Genomic DNA, 21,506 nt, shown 5'->3' with positions numbered 1-21,506 from the left:
CGGCACAAACTAGCACTCAATCTCGAAGAGTCTAAGAATAAGGTGAGACAGGATTTCCATTCAGTATTGTGCCAAACCACCAGTGAACCTGTCCAAGTCTTAAAAGTGCTCAGAGGCACAGAGCTGTTAGCCTCTTGCCACTGACTTCCAAATACCAGAATCTACTTAAAGACTAAGTTTTTTGCCGGGCGTTGGTGGCAACCGCCTTTAATCCCAGCACTGGGGAGGCAGAGCCAGCAGGATCTCTGTGAGTTCAAGGCCAGCCTGGTTTATAGAGCGAGATCCAGGACAGGCATCAAAACTACATGGAGAAACCCTGTCCCGAAAAACCAAAAATAAATAAGTAGGTAAGTTTTCTTTCCTTTTTAACCCAGATGCCAAATATTCTTGGGTTGATTTTATCAAAGCAAAAGGTTGGGAGTTAGGGGCTTCAGGGAGGGCTCTGTGGTTGGAAGCACTAGCTGCTTATAGAGAACCTAGGGTCAGTTCCCAGCACCCACATGGCAGCTCACAACCATCTGTAATTACAGTTCTAGGGGATCTGGTGCCCTCTGGCCTCTGCTGGCAAAAGATATGCACATAGTGAACATGTACACATGTAGGCTAAACACTTACACACATAAAAATAAATAAATCTTAAAAAAATTTTTAAAAAAGGTTGGAATGGCAATTTACAGAAGACTTACATATGAAGTACATCAACCAAACCACACCACAGCCACTTAGTAGCTAGCACACAAGGTTCACTACAGGACACCTGCCTAGCATGTGTGTGATGTGCTGGGTTTGATCCCCAGTACTGTTAGAGAAAGGAATGGGACAGGAGGAAGGGAAGGAGAGACGAAGGAAGACCTCCATATCTTAAACAGTCAAGTCTCCACAGAAATCAAACGCAGAGTAGAATCCATACGCACCTTTGTTTCTCCTGCAATGGGGGCCACATTGCAAACTTTCTTGGATCGTAACGTGTTTATCACAGAGCTCTTGCCTACATTTGGATAGCCAATGAACCCAACGCTGATTTGTTTCTTGTCTGTGTGCAACTGTAGAAAGAAAAGACAAGACTATCCATCACATACATGCAGCCATAAATCAATCCCCTTGGGTCTGACTGTGTTACTTGGCTAATAGGAAGATTACTTCCCACAGTGCAGAGCACAACACAACTTGATATGAAGCCTATACACAAGCTAGCTACACAGCCCGAGTGAGTGAGCCACACTTGCATTTACAGGTCATGAATGAACCATGTCCTCTGGCACCCATATAAACATCCTTGCTTTAGGTAAAAGCATGGAAAGCAAAACTGGGAAGAGGTAACTTGGGCACCTCGTCATCTCAGTGCATCACCAGCCACTGGAGAGACATCTTTAGGGAAGGAAACTCACAGATCCTCACCCCAGACATGCATGTCTGACCACAGCCTTGGCGGCTGCAGCAGCAACAGCAAAAGGCAAAAGTATTCAGTCCCATCCAACTCTAACCACCAGATGGTGAAACCAGCCCTCTAGCACCCTGCTCCCCCAGGGCTCCCAGAGCTAAATCTAGAAACCAAAAGGCTCTCTTCTGGAGATACTCACAAACCCAAGGAAAATCCCTGTGTCCCTAATTAATAGTATTATCCTGCAGTGAAATCTGCCACCCAACAATCCAGCAGTCCCCACACCAAAAGAGACACTGAGAATAGATCTATCAAGGCAGTGGGGACTTTTACTTTCAATCTGATACCAGTTCCATGTTGCCCAGGTCAGTTTCAAACTCCTGAGCTAAAGTAATTTTTTTTTTTTTGGGGGGGGGGGAGTCCTATCTTTGAGTAGCTGAGATTACAAGCTTGTGCCACTGTGCCCAGCATAGTACTTGAAGGCAGACCACAGGCTGGGAGCAGCCAGGTCCCATGGGAGAGGGCTGGCTGCAAAGTGGACTACCTACCTGCCTGCCCCAATACTCTCTCTATCAGGGGTCTGCCGGCATACTGAACACACAAAGAAACAACCAAGAAAATCAGCTGAAGAGGGGACAAATACCTCTATCAGAGAGCTGCAGTGACAGCAGCCGGGTGGACTGCTGGGAACAGCACTTCAGTCAGAACACTGTGACGAGCAAGTACAATCAGCCTAACACTGCTGCCCACAGTACAGAGGAAGCAGAGGGAGTGAAAGGTGTGTGCAGGGAACTTGAACAGATGTCACCCAACTGTGCCCAGCGTCAGGAGACAACAGGATGCGGAGGCAGGAAGACTGCTGCAAATTCCAGGCTAGCCTTGGTTACACAGTGAATATGATGCCAGCCTGGATCACAGGGAGATCTGGTCTCAAAATGCCACAAAATAAAACAGCCCTCCTCCATAAAACAAGGAGCTCGAGAGAGAAGAGACAGGGAGCATGCATGAGCAGTACTTCTAACCGAGCTTGTAGCTCAGTAGTAACACGTACTTATTAGAATTGTTCAAGGCTCTGGGTTCAATGCCTAGCTCATGCATGCATGCATACACACACACACATACACACACACACAACACACACATACCCCAAAAAAAAAAAAAAAAAAAAACAAAGACACACCCAACAAAAAACCTAGCCCTAAATTTTTAAAGCAGGAAACATTTATTAAGTATGTAAATCTATGGGGAAGAGTTGAGGAAATCAAGAAATAAATCATAAGTATGTTCTAACAGCATGTAGGAAATACCAGAAATGATGGCTAAGAGTCAAAAATTGCTTCTGGGAAATGAGGAAGGGTGGGACAGAAGCCGTGTCTTTTGTTAGAGCTGGGCAGAAAGAGGGGGATCTGGTTCCAGGATGTCCCTGAAGTGATGGGGATTACAGAGTGTGAAGCTGGGCATATATCCTCTGGCAAACGCTGAATCAGTAGTGCCAGGGATATGGCAAAAGAGAAACAAGAAAACATTTCAGATCCCTCAGACTCCAGAGGGCCTATGGGTTTTTATACCTTTAGAAATCAGTGAGAAGCGAAGTCAACAAGTTGTTTTGAGACAGATGTCATTATGAAGTCCACACTGGCTTCAAACGTTTGATCCTCCTGCCTCAACCTCTCAGGTGCTGACCTGAAGTTAGCAACTTTGGACACACAAGCCAGCCCCTTATATAAACTCAGCTCCACAACTCCAGCAGAAGCAGCCTCCCTACCTTCCCAAACTGCCGTAGAAGCTGAATAAATGCTCCTTTTCCAAAGGGGTTTGTGAGACTTGCATGGAAAGCCAAGGTTGGGTAGTCCTGGGAAAGCACAGCAACCCATCGTTTCTAAAGGAGAGAAGAGAGCATGCTGGTGAGTCACAGCTTCTTTGTTGACAATGCTCAGAAGACTGAGTTGGAATTACTAGATACTTCAAATAGTGTTGCCTAAGGGAAACACCAACTGTAATCCTTTGAGATGTTCTTTCAAGTATGACAGTTAGTGCTTTGTCTTTCGTCCAATAACTGACTGCAAAACAATATTCCAAAATAGCTATCATGACTGCTAACTGCAGTTAATGGAACACAATGGAGAAGCAGCTAGTGACAGGCAGCTGCCTCCACAGAGGGGACACAAAATCCTGCAGTTGTCCCTGGCAGAGGATAGAAGATGTCTGCCCACCATCAGTGCACACAATGCCAGTGTGCAGTGCTGAGAACCTATACACTGATGTGCAGTCAAAGGTTTGTCCCAGTGGCCTCCACAGTGGGTTTTAGGTCATACGGTGAACTTACTGTTGCCCAAGTAGGAACAAGATCACACTTATTGAGTACAAAAATGAGGTGTTTCCAGGGTTTTTCCTTTTTCAAGTAAGCTTCGATGTGAGGGGAACGAGTACCCATTGGATCTCTAGCATCAAGAACTTGAACTACGACATCTGATGAGTCTATCACCTGCAAATTGAGGAGGCAGAAACGGTTCAATACAGCACATACAAAATGAAGGGGACATTTAAGGGAGCTCAAAGGAACGAAATGGCATTTAGAGGCAACTGCCAACAGTCTAGTGAGGAGAGTGGGTGTGTAGCATCCAGTCTCAATGCCCACTGATCAGAATTATTCCAAGAATATAGAAAACTTGTCAGATTTCAAATAGGAAAGCTAGCTTACAACAAAGCCACCAGATTCATAGGTATTAGATATTATGTATGGGGTTGTGTATTTTCCAGAAAATTAAATCTGCCAAGTTTACCTTTATGGTACTAGTTTCCTATTGTGACTGTTTAATTACATGGCTGGGTTTGGAACCACTAATGATATTCTCCCACAGACATAAAGCTCAGCCAGTTCAAAAGCAGCAGGCTAGCACTCAGGAGTATACAGAAAACCCTCCTTCCCTTCCCCATGGAGCTAGGCAGCTGGCTAAAGTAGGAATCCATCCCAGAATGAGATAGCGAGGCTGAATACCCTACAATTCTTATGCAGCACTATCATGTGGGGGATCACCCTAACAGGTGGTCTACACAAGACTCAAAGGCAACACAGAACACAAGTGCTCTTCCTTCCAAGCACTGTGGTAGTATGCGTGAGGCTCCATCAATTCCTTCATGGAGTAAAGAGGATGAAGCCAGGGGCAGAGGGTTATTTCACCTGAGAGTTTCAGTTGGTTACTTACTGCCTGCAAGCTCATCAAGTGGGAGGAGCTGCTCAGGGAATGAGCCTTACCTTGTAGAGCTCTCCCCATATTCTCTTCGACTGCCCCTTCTTATATATCTCTTCTTGAGCCTCGTTTCTAGGTAAGAAAGGACCAGAAATGAGCAACTGAAGCATTATCAAGATTTAAGAAGAAATGAGAATGGTCACGCCCATAACCCAGCACTCAGGAGTCAGTAGATGGAGCTCCGAGAGTTAGACAGCCTGGTCTGCACAGCCAGCAAGGACTATATAATAAGACTCTGTCTCAAAAATGAAAACACACACACACACACACACACACGCCAGCAAAACACACTAAGATAATAAAATCAATCAATAAAAACAAAACAAACAACCCCCCAAAACCCTAAACACACATATACACATAATTAAAAAATAATATAAACAAAAATTTAAAAGCACAAAAAGAATGCTATAAAAATTAAGTAAAAGGAAGAACATTATGACACACTGCCATGACACTGATGAACCTTGAAGGCATCATGCCACATGAAATAGGCCAGACACAGAAGGAGAAATAGTATGGGGTTTCCTTCATCCATCCCTCAGCTGGTCCAACCAGGGGGAGGAGGCTCTCAGAGCGACAGTGGTAAGGGCTGTGCACCACTGCAGGTTTTATGCCACATGTATGTTACTACGATAAAAACAAGTACATAAAAGGGGAAGGTGTGGCTGTCGTCAGCCACTGTCACCAAGAATGAACAAGGGCACAGGCAGGACCTGTGTCACAATCTACGCTTCACAGCTCTCAAGAGAGGCACTTCTTTGGATAAAGTTTCTAAGTGCTTGCTTGCTAGCCTCAAGGACATTTACTGAAGGAACATTAAACAAAAACTGTCTTCCCCAATTATCTGCTCCACCTTTTGAAGGAAGACGACAACAAAGCCAACAAAAAAGTTCAAATACTGGCCAGGGAGATGGCTCAGTATAGATGCCTGCTGCCAAGCCTGACTACCTGAGTTTGATCCTGGAACCCACATGATGGAAGGAAAACTGACTCTCACAAGCTGTCCTTGTATACTGTGGCACATGTGCATCTGCATATATAAATAAATAATCATTAAATACATTAAATAAAATAAAAAAGAAGCTAGCCAGGCGGTGATAGCACACACCTAAAGTCCTAGCACCCAGGAGGCAGAGGTAGGTGCATCTCTGTGAGTTCCAGGCCAGCCTGGTCTACAGAGTGAGTTCCAGGACAACAGCCAGGGCAACACAGAGAAACCCTGACTTGAAAAACCAAAAAAAAAAAGAAAAAAAAAAGGCAATATTGAAATATTGGGTGATAGATGGATAGATAGACAAAAGTTCAGGTTACAAAAGTAAAAGTTGATTGGTAAACCAAAGAATTAGTTTAAAGGGATGATATATAATGATAAATGACTGATCCTGTTTTGGGGTCTAAATAGCCAACTGTTTCAGTGGCAGTATATGATTTCAAATATTTGGTGGCAGTTTCAGCTGGTCATGAGCAGAAGAGTGAATGTACTCCTGGGAAACTACAATAAAGTGACTTCTGCAGTTGAGTAGACAGCAAGATGGAAGTTGTCTCTCAGAGTCACTGCTCTTGGAGAGTGGGGAGCGAGCTGGGCTTGACGGTAAGCAACTGTAATCCTAGCTCTTGGAAGGCAGACTCAGGCTGATCTCTGTGAATTCAAGTCTAGCCTGCTGTCTACATAGTCAAACCCTGTTTATAAGAAAAAAGAAAAGAGAAAGGAAGGGAGGGAGGGAATTAATTAAGTGGGCCAGGCGATAGTGGCACATACCCTTAACCCAGCACCTGGAAGGCAGCAGCAGGTGGATCTCTGTGAGTTCAAAGGCAGCTTGGTCAACATAGTGAATTCCAGGCCAGCCAAGGTTATATAGAGAGACCCTGTCTCAACAAAACAAAACTAAAGAAGATTAATTTTGGGGCTGGAGAGACAGCTCAGTGGTTAAGAACATGTACCACTCCTGCAGAAGACCCAAGTTCAGCTCCCAAAACCTATGTTGAGTGGCTCCCAACTGCCTGTAATTCCTGATCCAGGGGGTCCATTGCTCTCTCTGGCCTTCTTGGGCACCTGTACTCATATACCATCTCTAACACACATACACATAATTAAAAATAAAATAAATTAAAAAAAAAAAAAAGCGCAAATAGAGGGTTAAGTGATGGCTTACCAGTAAAGTGCTTATCAAGCAAGCCTGGAAGATCTGAGTTAAGATCCCCAGAAAACATGGAAAAAGCTGGGCATGGTGGGGTGTGCCTGTAACCTCAGCACAGGGGAAGCATAGACAAGAACATCCCTAGAGTGTGCTAGCCAGCTACTCTAAGCAATCAGCAAGCTCCAAGTACAAATGATACTGTCTCAAACAAACAAACAAAAAAAACAAAGTGGAGAGCAATTGAAGAAGACCCCTGAAGGCTGGAGGGATGGTTCAGAGATTAAGAGCACTGGCTGCTCTTCCTGAGGACACAGGTTCAATTCCTAGTATCCACATGGCAGCTCACAACTATGTTTAAACTTCAGTTCCAGGGGACCCAATGGTCTCTTCCGGCCTCTATGGGTGCCAAGCACACACCTGGGACAGACATACAGTCATGCAAAATACCCATACACGTTAAAAAGGATTGTTTTTGAAGGTTGACCTCTCTCCATATGCACACGCACACCTCCTCCACATGAACACAAACATACAAACATTCACAGAATTCTAAAAATAAACAAACATGCTACTTCTTTTTGTTTGGTCTCAAGTGATAAGTGCTCTCATCTCTAGTGAGATGGGGTGGCATTAGCAATGAGGTAACACTGCTATGGTCTTCAGTCCACACGTTCTGTAAGACAGTCAAACCTGCCTGCATGTCGTTAACTGAATGTGGGAGAACAGGAGGTCCAGCACTGCCGAAGAGAAGCTAAGCCTTTCTGTAGGACAGGACAGCAGCTGCCGATCAAAAGTAGGCAGACCCTTTGGTTGGGTATCATGACTTGCCTCTTAGTAATCCTTTCTTGTTTTTGTTCGTTTGCTTGTTTGTTTTGTGAGATAGGGTCTCACTATGTAGCTCTGGCTGTTCTGGAACTCATTATACAGACCAGACAGCCTCAAACTCACAGACCACCTGCCTCTGCCTCCCAGGTACTGGGATTAAAGGTGTACGCTGCCTCCCAGCTTGCCTCTCAGTAATCCTTGAGGATGAGGAAGATTCAGTGATACTGCTAAACACAGGAAAACCTACAAACAGCACAACTATCCAATAGCAAAGCTCACCACAATGAAAGTCTACTGAAAAAGGTATATTTGTAAATAAAAAATTACTATAATTAGGTGTGGTGGCACATGCCTTTAAGCCTAGCACTTAGGAGGCAGAGACAGGAGGATCTCTGTGAGTTTGAGGCTATGTAATAACTCTACATAGTGAGTTCCAGGCCAGCCAGAGCTCAATAGTGGACCCTATCTCACAAAAGAGGGGTTGTAGGGAATCCCTACTGGCAATCTGACATCTTCAGCATATGATTCCCCAAAGAATGAAGAAAGCTTTCCTCTCCCTTTCCAACAATATAAAATGAAAATAAAACTGCCTACACAAAGTAGGACACACACATATGAAAATGTCATAATGAAAACTATTCCTCTGTGTAACCATTTAAAAAAGAAGCTGAGGGCAGCAAGATGGCTTAGTGTGTAAAGATGCTTGCTCTAAGCTCAACAACCTGAGTCAGATCCCAGGACCCATGTGGGAGAAGGAGGGAACCAACTCCTCTGACCTCCATATAAGCACTGTGGCACTCATGCACCCACACATACACATATACAAAATAAAATGATACAACTTTTAACAGACCAACCAACCCCATAACCTTTATGCAGGTTCATCACTTTTTCATATTGTCTTTGGAGGGCCATAGAAAAAGATCAACCATAAACCGCAGTGGTCTACAGACCCAGGAAGCCAGTGTCAATTTCTGACTTAACTACATTCTGTAATTTTCGAATGATAGTGAACACCACTGACATATGGAAGAAGAAAACATTACTTCCTTTTCTTTAGGAATGAAGAGAGGTATGCGGTGATGAAGCCATGTCGAATTATTTTTAGTCTGTCCTCCATTGTACCAACGCTAGTCTGAGTGCAATCACTATGCCCCACACCAGCACAAAGGACTCAGAGAGAACATTCTGTAGCACAGCAGCAAAGATGAGAACCTCAAGTGCGTACCTTACACCAGTGTCCTCCGTCACCAAATCACGGTCCTTGCCCTGGTCATAGCTCTCAGTGGACATTTCAGCGTTTTCCAGAAGGGACTGCATATCACTTGCAAACAAGTTTGGCCTCTTTCTCTGTGACTTTGGGCCAAATGTACTTTCAAAACTTTCGGTATCAAGAATGTGGACCTTTGCATTCTAAAGAACGGAGAAACACAGGTAAGACTTGGGAAAGGAAAACACTTAGCCAAAGCAAAAAAGCTAAAACAACATGGGGAAAGGTGTCTGTACCTAATTTTTCCAGACCACACCAAACCCATGAGAGCACGAACCGAGGCTGGTTTCAGATCTGCAATGCATGTTTAAATTGCACAAGGGCTTCTTTTCTGCAATGCTATGAGCTTCACTGCAGGAATCTCAAGGTAATACAGACACCAAGTATGAACAGCCATGTGAGACTTGCCAAACTCTGCTTTCCTTCACCCATCGTAGATTCCAGTCAAATGTAATCAGGACTACAAGGATGCAAATTAACTTATCTTTTCTGACCCTTCTTGGGAGCTTTCAAACAAAGTGCATAAAATTTGCCAAATTCACAGGTTTTGTCAAGGACAATCAGTCAAATGTGTGTGTGTTTTTTTCTTTTTTAAACCAACTGTAAATGCCAACTTTTTCTTGGAAGTTAATTTCTCTCATGGCTAAAAGGAATTGCTTGTTTTATAAGATGCATTTTAGTTTCAGATAACATTCTCCCTAATTTAGGTAACGTTTTTATTAAATGCACATGGAAACTCTTCAGATGAAAAACATCTAGCAAAAATCCAAAATAATAGGTTAGATGTGATAAAGGAATCTGATACTAACTAGAACTTGATGCGCCTGCAAAGGAGTTACAGGCATAGGAATTCTTGAAGCAGGATAAAAGTCAAAGTTTGAGTTAGGATCTACCACGTAACAGAATGTTAAGAGTCTGCAGAGACTCCTTTAAAACAAAACAAAACAAAAACCACACCTTCCTCCCCTTAGTACAGAGCCCTGGGTAAGTACCAGCTAGGAAAGCCAGGAGTGATGGAGCAGCCCCATGCCTTCCTAACATTCACTGCTCCTCCAACTTCCTTGGGTCTTTAAGTGGCCATCATTTACTTGGATTCACTACAGTCTTAGCTCATTTTCCCTTGCTATCGTCTAACTAAGAGAATATCCAAAAGGAAAACAGCATTTTCTGTGGCACTGTGTTCTGAAGTCAATAAGTATGTCTGGGCTGGGGAGATGGCTCAGTGAAGGCCAGTTTATCCCTGAAAGGCATGTAAAAAGCTACATTAAAAAGAGGCAGTGGTGTGAATCTGTAATCCCAGGGAGATGGACGGTGGAGACAAGTGACTTGCCTGGGAAGTCTGCAGGTCAGCTGGCCTAGAGTACACAGTACAGCAGAAACAAAAGAGACACTGCTTCAGCAAGGCTAAATGAAAGTGAGAATCCATTTCTAAAAGTTGTCAGACAGCACATGCACAAGTACACACAAACACACACAAAATCAGTACGTCAATTTTAAAAATCAAGTATGAGAAAAAATTATCCTTGGATCTCATAACTGGACTGGAGAGATGGCTCAGCAATTAAGAATACATACTACTCTTCCAGAGGACCTGAGTTCAATTTCTAGCACCCATACCACGTGGCTCATAACTCCAATACCAAGGAATCTGACACCTCTAGCCTCAGAGGGCACACACATACACACACACAGACACACACAAACAATTAAAATCAAATCTTAAAAAAAAAATCTCATAACCTATGAAGCACATGGTTTTGAACCTATAAGCTTACTATCATACTACACAAAGTGTACATGCAAAGTTAGTTAACTACTTTGACTACATTGCTACAGAAATACATCTAACCTACAGAACTGAATGTGCAAAAAACGTATCTGACTTGACTTCCCCGAGCAGAAACATTTCAGAACTAGACTCCATACCATGCCACAGCCACCAGATTAAAATAGGAAGGGTTTTCAAAGAAAAGCAGAAAGCCCACCAATTATTCTGAATATTTTCCTTCATTAAAACACAAGCTAGGCTGAGTGGTGCTGTCACACACCTTTAATCCTAGCACTTGGGAGGTAGAGGCAGGCAGATCTCTGTGAGTTCAAGGCCAGCCTGGTCTATAGAGCGAGTTCCAGGACAGCCAGGGCTACACAGAGAAACCCTGTCTTGAAAAACAAAAACAAAAACAAAAATCCAACAACAACCCAAGCTGACTCCAGTGACTGGAGGTTCCTTCGCTCCACACATCAGCTGGCTGAGCTAGGAACAACTGGGAGAGGCAACAAAGCAATAAATCCACAATAGAGAGCCTCTGTTCTTCCCAGAAACACATGCAATAGTCGGTCAGAGGATGGCTTTAGGGAGAAGAGACAAAGGGAAGAAGGGAAATGAGCAACTTGTCTGTGGTTCAGGAGTGACGCTCATTGCTTCCCTGAAAGAAAACAGTCGCTGGACTAATAGGTGCCAGTCTTCTAGTCCATCATAAAACAGGACACAATTGACAAAACCTGAGGCAATAGGCAGCTTTGCTTTTGATTTCTGTTCTCTAAGTAAACACTTTTCTTTGAACTGTTGAGTCCTTGTATGCTTGTCAGTGTCTCCTCCCCTCCTCAGACTGGCACTGAAGCCTGTGCACTGGCTGCCTCTGGGAATTCTTCAATGCAAGTTAAAAACGTGCAGGCAGACATTAGACCGCTTCTTTGTTCCGTGTGAACTCTTTCCACTCTAGGCAGACTCAGCCCTTGCTGCACCGCACACCTCCAGCCCTCACAACGTGACCAGCCCCTTTCCTTCAGCTCACAACTCCAAGCATTTCACAGAGCCTGGGAGAATACAACACTGAAGGACTCCTTCCATCTCAACCCTCACTCTCCTCTCCCAGGGGCTTCCTAGCCAGTCTGGCCTACTTAATAGGTTCCAGGCCAGTGAGAGAGCCTGCCTCAAAAAGAAAAGAAGGGAAGGTAGACAGTGCCTGGAGAAGGACAGTGAGGCTGTCCTCCAGTCTCCACACACACACGTGAAGACATGCATGCTCACACACAAATGACATTCCAAATCATCTCTTTAGCCTTAATGGGCAGAGTGCTGCATGCTTACTGGGCCCAGCATGTGCAGGTGCTTCAGTTCTCTTTACAGCAGGGAGGTTATGGATCATGGAGAAAGCTAACTAAGGATAGAGGAGGAAGGAGGGACGACTAAAACTCAGGTGTCACTGCAGAGTTTTGTTGGATCCGCACAGCGCTGCACCTCCTGAGCCAAATTCCATTCACAAAGGATGACCAAGACAAAGGAGAGGACCAAGTCTCATAAAACTCCCACTGCTACTTAGGAAAGCCAAAGACAAACAGTGGGACCTGCCCAGAGCTGGCCCACAGAGCCCTACCACCAAAACGGCGCTTCACCTTACATGAGGCTGGATTCGATCATGCAGAAGAGACATGGGTAACTTGCTTTGTTTCATGACAACTTTGTATGGGTCCTTCATCACTTTATCCATTTCCTCTTGAAACTTCTGTAATGATGCCTGCTTGATCACTCGAGTATTTCCTAAGTCACAGATAAAGAACACTGCCATTCAATAAGGGGCTGGTTTTTTCTGCACTCAACTTCTCACTGACAGGGGAGGGCAAGGTCATTCTCAACCCCCAAGTGCCTGCACATCCATCCACTCCCTGTAACTCTGCAAACTTAGGAAAAGGGGGACACGTGTCTCTCTTGAATCACACACTAGGAATTCACCCACCAATCAGACACATAATGGGTTTCAACAGTTTTCCGAGCCCAACTTCCTGATTAGATGAAACAAAAAATTCAACATCACTGAACAGAACTGAGATTTGACAAATATCTTAGTTCCTGCCAGTCCCAGCAAAGAAACATGGAGCCAATCACAGCTGATCATTCAGAGAGGGAAGCCCAAAACTCAGAGTTAAGAGGACTTGAAGGGGCTCCTAAGGTACTCAGGACACCTGTAAGAAGATAACTGCACCCGAGGTCAGACTTTTGATGATAAGCATTCTAGTGAACAGGACACGTGCAGACACAGCGTCAAGGTCGCACACCCACTACTTGCCAGGCACAATGCTAAGCACTTCACATACGTGGATTTCTTTTCAAATTTACTTACGACAGGGAACATCATAGCACTTGTGTGGAGATTAGAGGACAACTTGCAGGAGTTGTCTCCTTTCCTCCTCCCACTCAAGCAAGCCATCTTTACCACTGAGCTAACTATCTCACTGGTCTCCTTTTGGAGACAAGGTTTCATACAGTCCAGGCTAGCCTTGAATTTCGGATTCTCCTGCCTCCATCTCCCAAGCATTAGATAGGTGTGCCCCACCACAACCATCCTGAAACTATACCATTCTTATCCTCATTTTAGAAATTAGGAAATTAAGGGACAGAGCCTTAACAACTTGCCTCTAGCCACACATACAACTTGCTTCCAAATTCAGATACTCTAGGCCTGGAGTCCCAGCTCCTTGGTATATAAGCCCCAATTCCCTCTGTGACTGGAGAAACTCTCTTCACTCCTCCAAGGACCAATAAAGGACATCCAACCTGCTGCAAGGTAAAGGGACCAGAGCACCTGCAAGGCCATTTCTTGTACAACCATCCCCACAGTCAACTAGAAATGAGGAGGTAAAGAGTCCAACATTTGCAGATGCTTTTATGAGGAAGGTCCTGTCTGCCTCTGTTGACACAATGGCTCACTTCCAACTAAGAATGAGCTCTCTTCCAAAGGAACGGTGTGAGGAGCCCACCACTTCTGCAGCCCCTTCCTTTCCCACTGTGGGTGCTTTGTACTTCTTTTTCATGACCCTTGCCAGTCTCACTCACCAATTGGACATGTCAACATCTGAGTCTTTCCATTCAACATACATGTGTAGAGAAGACACAGGATGCCGGGCGCTGGTGGTGCACGCCTGTAATCCCAGCACTCGGGAGGCAGAGCCAGGCGGATCTCTGTGAGTTCGAGGCCAGCCTGGGCTACAGAGTGAGTTCCAGGAAAGGCGCAAAGCTACACAGAGAAACCCTGTCTCGAAAAAACAAAAAACAAAAAACAAAAAAAAAAAAAAAAAAAGAAGAAGATGATGATGATACAGGACGACACTCACCAAACCATTTGATATTCGGCTCTACTCGCGCCACTGTGCCAGAAGCCACAGTTGACTGATACTGCAGCGGCTTAATCACTTTACCACGACTGTTCCTGAGTTGAGGAAATAACAGATTTGGGTTGACGACAAAAGAAAGGCAGCAACAGCCCAGGCTATGTACAGAGCATGCTTTCCATCAAAAGGACTTTGGGGGGATTTAAGATGATCATGAAATACAGACTTCAGTAAACAAAAAGTCCTTCTACATTTGAAACAGATTGCCCAAAAGCCGTTTAACCTCTTGCAACAGAGCACGTAATGATTTCTGCTAGATGAGTAACAACGCTGATGTTTAAAAATCCATTTACTGTTTGTTTGCTTTTTAAAAAAAAAATCACATACTTGAGTTTTTTTGGTAATTATTTAAAGGCTGGTTTAAATGAATTTTAAGTAGAGGGTGATTTATCCTGGAACTCAAAATTCTAAAACAAACTGCAAAGTAGGCGACCAAGGCAGGTTAGGTTACTGACGTTTGTGTTTTACACACAACTTTTAGAAGAAATGAATCTAATTACCAAACAAATTAAAACCAGCTAGCAAAATGCCACTCTCAGCAAGCCCCTGGAGTGGAGGCTGCCTCAGCAGAACTCTGGGCTGTGACGAGCATCCGAGTGCCAATAAGCTGTGATCTGAAGTCTGGCTCTCAAAGTCAAGTTTCCGGGCAGTGTTCGTAAGTGCTCTATACACTTTGTACTTGAATCTGATGGGGCTTTAATTGAGTTTGACAGGACACTGGTGGAGATCAGTGTGTGAGAAATAGGATGATCACTTGCTGGGAAGTGTTAGGGAACAACCACGGCCTCACCATCCACTGCCCAGCTTTAACTGTATTCACTGTATTACCACAGCAACCCCACAGGAAATGGCATCCTACTCCCATTGGGAGGAAGGGGGTGGGAACAAGGGAAAACCAAGTCTCAGCTTTAAATCCAGGGCGTGAAGGAAAGGAAAGGTTGGCTGTGCCCAACGCTCACCTGCGCTCCTTTTGCCTGTACATATTCAGACGCCGAATTGTGGCCCGGTCCCTCATGTTTTGGCCTCCAGCTCCTTGTACTCGATCTAGAAACAGACAATAAACCATTTGATAATCAACAATTGGTAAGTATGGTCACTGTTTAAAATGCACCAACCAGCTTACTCAACCAACCAAGCTAATCTCATCAAAGAATGTCTGCTCTCTCCGTATGCTGCTCCAACAAGTGACTATGAGAATGTGCTATGACAAAGCCGAGTCCACAACCGAACTTCCAAAAAACTGGGATTGACCACGGGATGCTAATATCACCAGTTTTAACTCCAGCACCGGCACCATCTCAATCCACACAACAGTCATATATGCCTATGTTATGTGCTACAGACTAAGAAACTGAGACACACTGAGTAGTCATATTGTGCCAGAGTTATATGGTTGCTAATTGGCAGAGCCAGAATTTAAACACAAGCATTTGATCACAGTCTGTGTTCTCAACCACAAAAGCCTCAATTTAACAAATCAATAAAATAGAACAACAACAGAACAATGGGGAGATGGCTCATAGTTAAGAACACTGGCTTTTCTTACAGAGGACTAGGGTTCAGTTCCCAGCATCCATGTGACAACTGACAACTGCCTGGAACTCCAGTTCTAGGGGATCCAACACCCTCTTCTGGCTCCTGTAGGCACCAGGCACATAATGATTTTATATATCTATATATCTATATCTATATGTGTACACACACACACACACACACACACACACACACACATATGCAGGCAAAACACAAATACACATAAAATAATTTTTTAAAAAAGTTGCAATATTGGCAAAACTGAAAAAAGAGAAAGAGAGTTGAAAAACTACACAGAGCCAATCCTCAAAGGATCGTCCTGCAGCTAGCATGCATTCTTCAGACCCTCTGTCTTTCTGATGGTTTGAAACAGTTCTCAAAATGTAGCCTCGCTGGCCTCAAACTCCTGGAGATCAGCCTGCCTCTGTCTTTCAAGTACAGGAATTAAAATAGTGTACTACCAGACCCCTAGACCTCCCCCCTCCCTTTTTTTTTTCCAAGACTGGGCTTCTCTGTCCTGGAACTCTATAGACCAGGCTGGTCTCAAATTCAGAGATCCTCCTGCCTCTGCCTCTTCTGCTGGGATTAAAAGCATGCGCCATAACACTCAGCTCCAGACCCTCTCTTAAATAAGGACCTCGAGGACCAAAATGAGCAGCAGCATAGAGCAGCCCCACGAGGCAACTTTACAACATGCTCAGGCACACTCACTCATCTAGACATTTCATAACTCAAGACTTCAATTTGGGAATTTTATTCCTCCTGTTTTACCTTGCCTTGCCCCAGAATAAAGAAAATATCTGTGATGAAAAGGACTATCAAACATCAAAGCTCTCATTCAGCTTTATACAAACTACTTTTTCCAGAATTTTTTTTGAACCCAGGGCCTTGTGCTTGCCCGGCAAGCACTCTACCGAGCTAAATCCCCAACCCCAGAATTTTTTTTTTAATTTCTCTAAAGAAAAGAATATGTAAGTGAACATGAAAAAATTGACAAGAACTTAGGAAGCACCACTGTGGGAGGAACTGACTGTGTTGGCCATTTGATTTTTTTTTTTTGTTTTTTTTTGGGTTTTTTTTAAGGTTTATTTATTATGTATGCAGTGTTCTGCCTGCATGTGTCTCTGCAGGCCAGAAGAGGGCACCAGATCTAATTGCAAGTGGTTGTGAGCCACCATGTGGTTGCTGGGAATCAAACTCAGGACCTCTGGAAGAGCAGTCGCTGCTCTTAACCACTGAGCCATCTCTCCAGCCCTTGATTTGGTTTTTTTGAGACAGGGTTAGCATGCACTCTCCAGACCCTCTGTCTTCTTAATAGAGTGTTTGAGACAGGGTCTCACAATATAACACTGGCTGACCTTAAACTCACAAAGATCCGATTGCTGCTGCTGGGTGCTGAGATCAAAGGTGTGCACCAGCAAACCCTGGCAGCCATTTAATTTTCAATCCTCAATCACCCTCTACATTAGTGGCATAAAATCAGTACCCACCTTTAACAAGTCTGACCAAACACTACCATATTCACAACAGATATGTAGCTCAATTGGTAAAATGGTTGCCTAACACATACAAAGCCCTGGTTTGATCCCACACAAACCAGCCACTGTGGCACAGCCTGTAACTCCAGCACTAGAAAACCAGGAGAACTAAACATTCAAAGACATTCTTGGCTACACACTGAAACAGTGATGACACACTGAGATCCTGTCTAAAAAATAAAGAAAGAAAGAAGCTGGGTCAGAGAGATAGTTCAGCAGTTAAGAGAACTTGACATTTTTTGCACAGGACCTGGGTTTAGTTCCCAGTACCAACAAAGCATCTATAGGGATGAACAAGGTGTTACAGGTATATGTAGGCAAAACTCATAATAAAGTAAATAATTTTTCTATTTATTTATTTTTTTTTTGGAGACAGTTTCTCTGTGTAGCACTGGCTGTCCTGGAATTCGCTCTGTAGACCAGGCTGCCCTGGAACTCAAGAGATTCACCTGCCTCTGCCTCCCAAATTCTGGGCTTAAAGGCGTGCCATCACTGCCCAATGTAAATAAGTTTTTTTTTTGTTTGTTTGTTTGTTTTTTTTACTTTATTAGGAAAAGGAGAGGGAGGGAGGGAGGGAGAGAGAGAGAGAGAGAGAATGCCAAAGAGACGCAGAGGGGAAGTACAGAGAAGAGTGTAAATAAGTATTTTTAAAGGAATTATTAGGGCTGGAGAGATGGCTCGGTGGTTAAGAGCACTGACTTCTCTTCTAGAGGAGCCAGGTTCAATTCCCAGCACTCACATGGCAGTTCACAACTGTCTGTAACTCTAAGATCTGACACACTCAGACATACATGCAGCCAAAACACCAATGCTCATAAAATAAAAAACAAGTAAATTTTAATAAAAGGAATTATTTGTAGTTTTAACTTTCAAGGAATGATGCTCTTTAAAAATTGAGTTAAATTCCACACAAATTATGGCTTATATGCAGATACCTGAAGCTTCTGAGTTTAAAAGCAGCATATCTAGAAACCCTTTTTGTGAACTCCAAATACCTAGTTCTCCTATTCTAAATTTTTAATAATTCTATTTATTTATATTTTATGTATGGGTATCCTGACCAAATGTCTGTTTAACAAGTGCACAGAATGTCCAGTGTTAGATCCCTTGGAACTGGAGTTACAGAAGGCTGTCAGCACCATGGGTGCTGGGAATCAAACCCAGGTCCTCTGCAAGAGCAGCCAGCACTCTTAACCCTACCTCTTTCTACCAATCCCCAAAACTTACATCTGTATTTAAAACTACTGATAAACTTAAACTCCGCTTAAAACAACATCAAACCAATTACCAACCAATCTTAAGTATTTTTTCCAAATAAATAGTATTATATGACTAAATACTGTTATGAAAGATAGCAAAGTAATGCAGCAACTTTAAATTTTGGTATAGTCTCATTCAGCATTGCTACCTAAACAGTGTGCTTGAGGTTTGTTTGTTTTGGTTTTAATTATATGGGTGTATGTGAGTATATGAATGTTAGTGTAGCTAGCTGCCTTGAAGGTCGGAGGCATCACCTTAGAAACCCCTTGGAGCTGGAGTTACAGGTAGTTGAGAGCCAACTGAACTGGGATCTGAAAACTGAACTCTGGTCTTCCTGCAAGAACAGTGTGAGTGAGCTCTTAATCTCCAAGTGGTCTCTCCAGCCTCCCTGAGTGTTTTTATAAATCTAATTTAAAAATTATGCAAATTACAAAAGAAAGAAAAAACTTAATTATGCAAATTAAAAGAAAACACTGAGATCAGCTATCCTTGCAGCTCCATGGAGACAAGGGCAAATCTCCAGTTTTTGTGTGTGTTTTTGTCTTTGAGACAGTCTCACTATGTTGACCGGGCTGACTGCTCTAACTTACCAGTGTTAAACACCTGTACATCATATTTACCTGCAGGGTTGCCTATACATCATCTGATCCCAAGGGCCAATGCTAATCACTCACTTATATGGTCAGAGCCAGGGTGTGGTCAAGGGTAAAAGGTCCCCTGGGTCAACTACTCCACTTTGTGTTTTCAGAGTCTGTGCCCTGTAGCCCAGGTGACCTCGAACTCGCGATCCTCCTGCCTCAGTTTCCCGAGTGCTGGGATGACAGGCGTGTGTCAGGACTCCAGGGTCCTAGTTCACTTTTTACCTGCCTTTCTCTATGCCTCGGCCGGAGTGGCCGCAGGGCTGCCAAAGGCTAGCGTGACGCGGCCCCCGACTTTAGAGTAGCTGCCTACACCCCGGGCTCGCCGCACAGGCCGGGCCTTCCTCCCCCAGCTTCCCGCGGCCTAGTTCCGCCCAACCCGCCGTACCCGGGTTGGTGCTGGCTGCCGACCGGTTGATGGTGCTCCGTCCTTTGTACTTGGGCTTCACCATCCTGACGACAGTACCGACACCGCTCTGGTACACGTAAGGTAAACCACTTCACAACTTCCCAGCCGGGAAAGCGACCTACGTGAAACACGTTGGACCCCGAACACCGGTGACGTCACTTCCGCTCGCGCCACGCGCGGCCCAGAACGACTTCCTGAGAACGCGCGGCGCTTTCCTGGAGCGGGCCCAGCCCCGCCTCCGCCCCGCTGTCTCCTCCTCCTGGCCTAGCAACCGCCAAGCGTCCCTTCCATAGCAACGTCCAGGTCACCAGGCAGCCCTAGGCTCCTTGTGAGTCCCGCCGAAAGAGAGAAGCCTCTTCTCGGGTCAATGCATGAGCTGATCGGAATTTACTCTCCGAACCCTTCCCAAAGCTGCCCAGCAGCAGCAGGCAAATATCAGTACAGGTCATCCCCGTCCTTCAAAATTTAGGCTGGAGTAGAGCACACCATCTAGTACACCCCAGGCTCTGGGTGCAAACCTCAGCTCAAAATTAATTAGTTAATTAAAAAAGAGACAATCCTCTAATAACTTATTATCACAAAGAGAGAGACAGATTCAAACTCCTTTTTCTCCCTACAAAGCTTGTGATCTGGCTGTTTCCTCTGACCTCTCCTTGTCCCTCCTGCCATTTGTACTGGATGTTCTTCTGGCTAATTCACTCTTTCCCAGAATCTGCATAGCAGATTCCTTCTGGTCAGTTCCCTGATCAAATATCTATTCATAGGATTGCAAACCCTAGCAAATAAATCAGTATGATGGCACACACCTGCAATACCAGCACTCCAGAGACAGAGGAAGGAAGACTGTCATGAGTTCCAGGCCAGGCCAGTCCAGATAATATAGCAAGACCTTGTCAAAAAAAAAAAAAAAAAAAAGGCCGGGCGGTGGTGGCGCACAGAGCCAGGTGCATCTCTGTGAGTTCGAGGCCAGCCTGGTCTACAGCGCGAGATCCAGGACAGGCACCAAAACTACACAGAGAAACCCTGTCTCGAAAAAAGCAAAAACAAACAAACAAAAAAGAAAAAATACAGTACACGCTGAAATTTGAATTTCAGATTGGAAAAAAATAAACATACTTTCTAGTTTATGTTCCAAGCATTGTTCAGAACAACTTAAAGAATCTAAGGAAGCATGATACACGTGAGAGGCTAAGGCAGACAGATTGTCACAAGTTCAAAGCCAGCCTGAGTTACATAGAGAGACCCTACTTCAAAAAAAATTTTTTTTCATTGCTCACTTGTCATTTTCAAATTGAGCTACATGCCCTTGATTTATCTGGCAACTTATCCTATGGATAGAAGTCTTTCCTGATGTATTGTTTTAAACCAACCACTTCCTTCCTGTTATTCCATTCCACCACACTTCACACACCTGCCACTAGCTGAAGTGGTCTTACAAGAGTACTGGCTGTTTACCCAAATCTAGGCCAGAAGCTGCAGGAAAGAGGAAGCCTTGCACATTAATTCACCTCTGTGTTTCAGAACCCAAAACAAAGCTGAGTGTGGTGACGTGAGCCTGTAATCTCAGCATTTGAGAGGCTTAAGCAGTAGGATTGCCATGAGTTCAAGGCTAGCCTAGCTGGGCAATATAAGGAAATAAAGGCCAGGTGATAGAAGGAGACATTACCTTTTTTGTTTGTTTGTTTGTTTTTCAAGAGTTTCTCTGTGTAGCCTTGATTATCCTGGAACTCACTCTGTAGACCAGGCTGGCCTCAAACTCAGAGATCCGCCTGCCTCTGCCTCCTGAGTGCCGAGAAGAAAGGCCACCACCCAGCTCCCTTACCCTTATGTTTCACTTTTCTTGCCTCAAGGGCAAATGTCACAAACCCTCAACTTGGCTAGGAAGGCTCTATCCCTGTGCCTAAGGGAATGCTGAGAACCAATGAGAGAAAACTGCACGTTCAGTGAGGAGCAGAATGAAGATGGTCTTTTCTGCTGTACTCTGTCCCTTTGATCCCCAGATGAGGGTACAAGAGCCTCCTCCTCCCAGAGAGAAGATTAGATTAATGTGTTTCTGATGCCTCAACTTGGTGCAAACCAGAATAAACACGA

At 44.3% G+C, this 21,506-nt stretch overlaps 1 protein-coding gene across 2 annotated transcripts in view; it reads right to left on the bottom strand.

Annotated features, from left to right (window-relative positions):
- Gnl2 (G protein nucleolar 2) overlaps positions 1-19,584 on the bottom strand; it is a 28,694-nt gene extending 9,110 nt beyond the window's left edge. The window contains exons 1-9 of one of the 2 annotated variants that reach the window (XM_036178032.1): positions 19,395-19,584; positions 14,997-15,081; positions 13,981-14,075; positions 12,270-12,409; positions 8,827-9,011; positions 4,638-4,704; positions 3,708-3,866; positions 3,147-3,260; positions 915-1,043 (exon numbers count right to left, since the gene is read on the bottom strand). In XM_036178032.1, coding sequence (XP_036033925.1) covers positions 915-1,043; positions 3,147-3,260; positions 3,708-3,866; positions 4,638-4,704; positions 8,827-9,011; positions 12,270-12,409; positions 13,981-14,075; positions 14,997-15,081; positions 19,395-19,458 — 1,038 coding nt within the window. In that variant the 5' untranslated portion in view covers positions 19,459-19,584. Of the gene's footprint in view, positions 1-914; positions 1,044-3,146; positions 3,261-3,707; positions 3,867-4,637; positions 4,705-8,826; positions 9,012-12,269; positions 12,410-13,980; positions 14,076-14,996; positions 15,082-19,394 lie in introns of those variants that run through there. The other variant, XM_036178033.1, reaches the window with a different exon arrangement.
- Between the last annotated feature and the right edge of the window lie 1,922 nt (positions 19,585-21,506).

This window comes from Onychomys torridus, chromosome 2, assembly GCF_903995425.1.
Source record: "Onychomys torridus chromosome 2, mOncTor1.1, whole genome shotgun sequence".
Taxonomy (NCBI): Eukaryota; Metazoa; Chordata; class Mammalia; order Rodentia; family Cricetidae; genus Onychomys; species Onychomys torridus.
The sequence above is the reverse complement of the archived record's forward strand: the minus strand, read 5'-3'. Positions and strand labels throughout refer to the sequence as shown.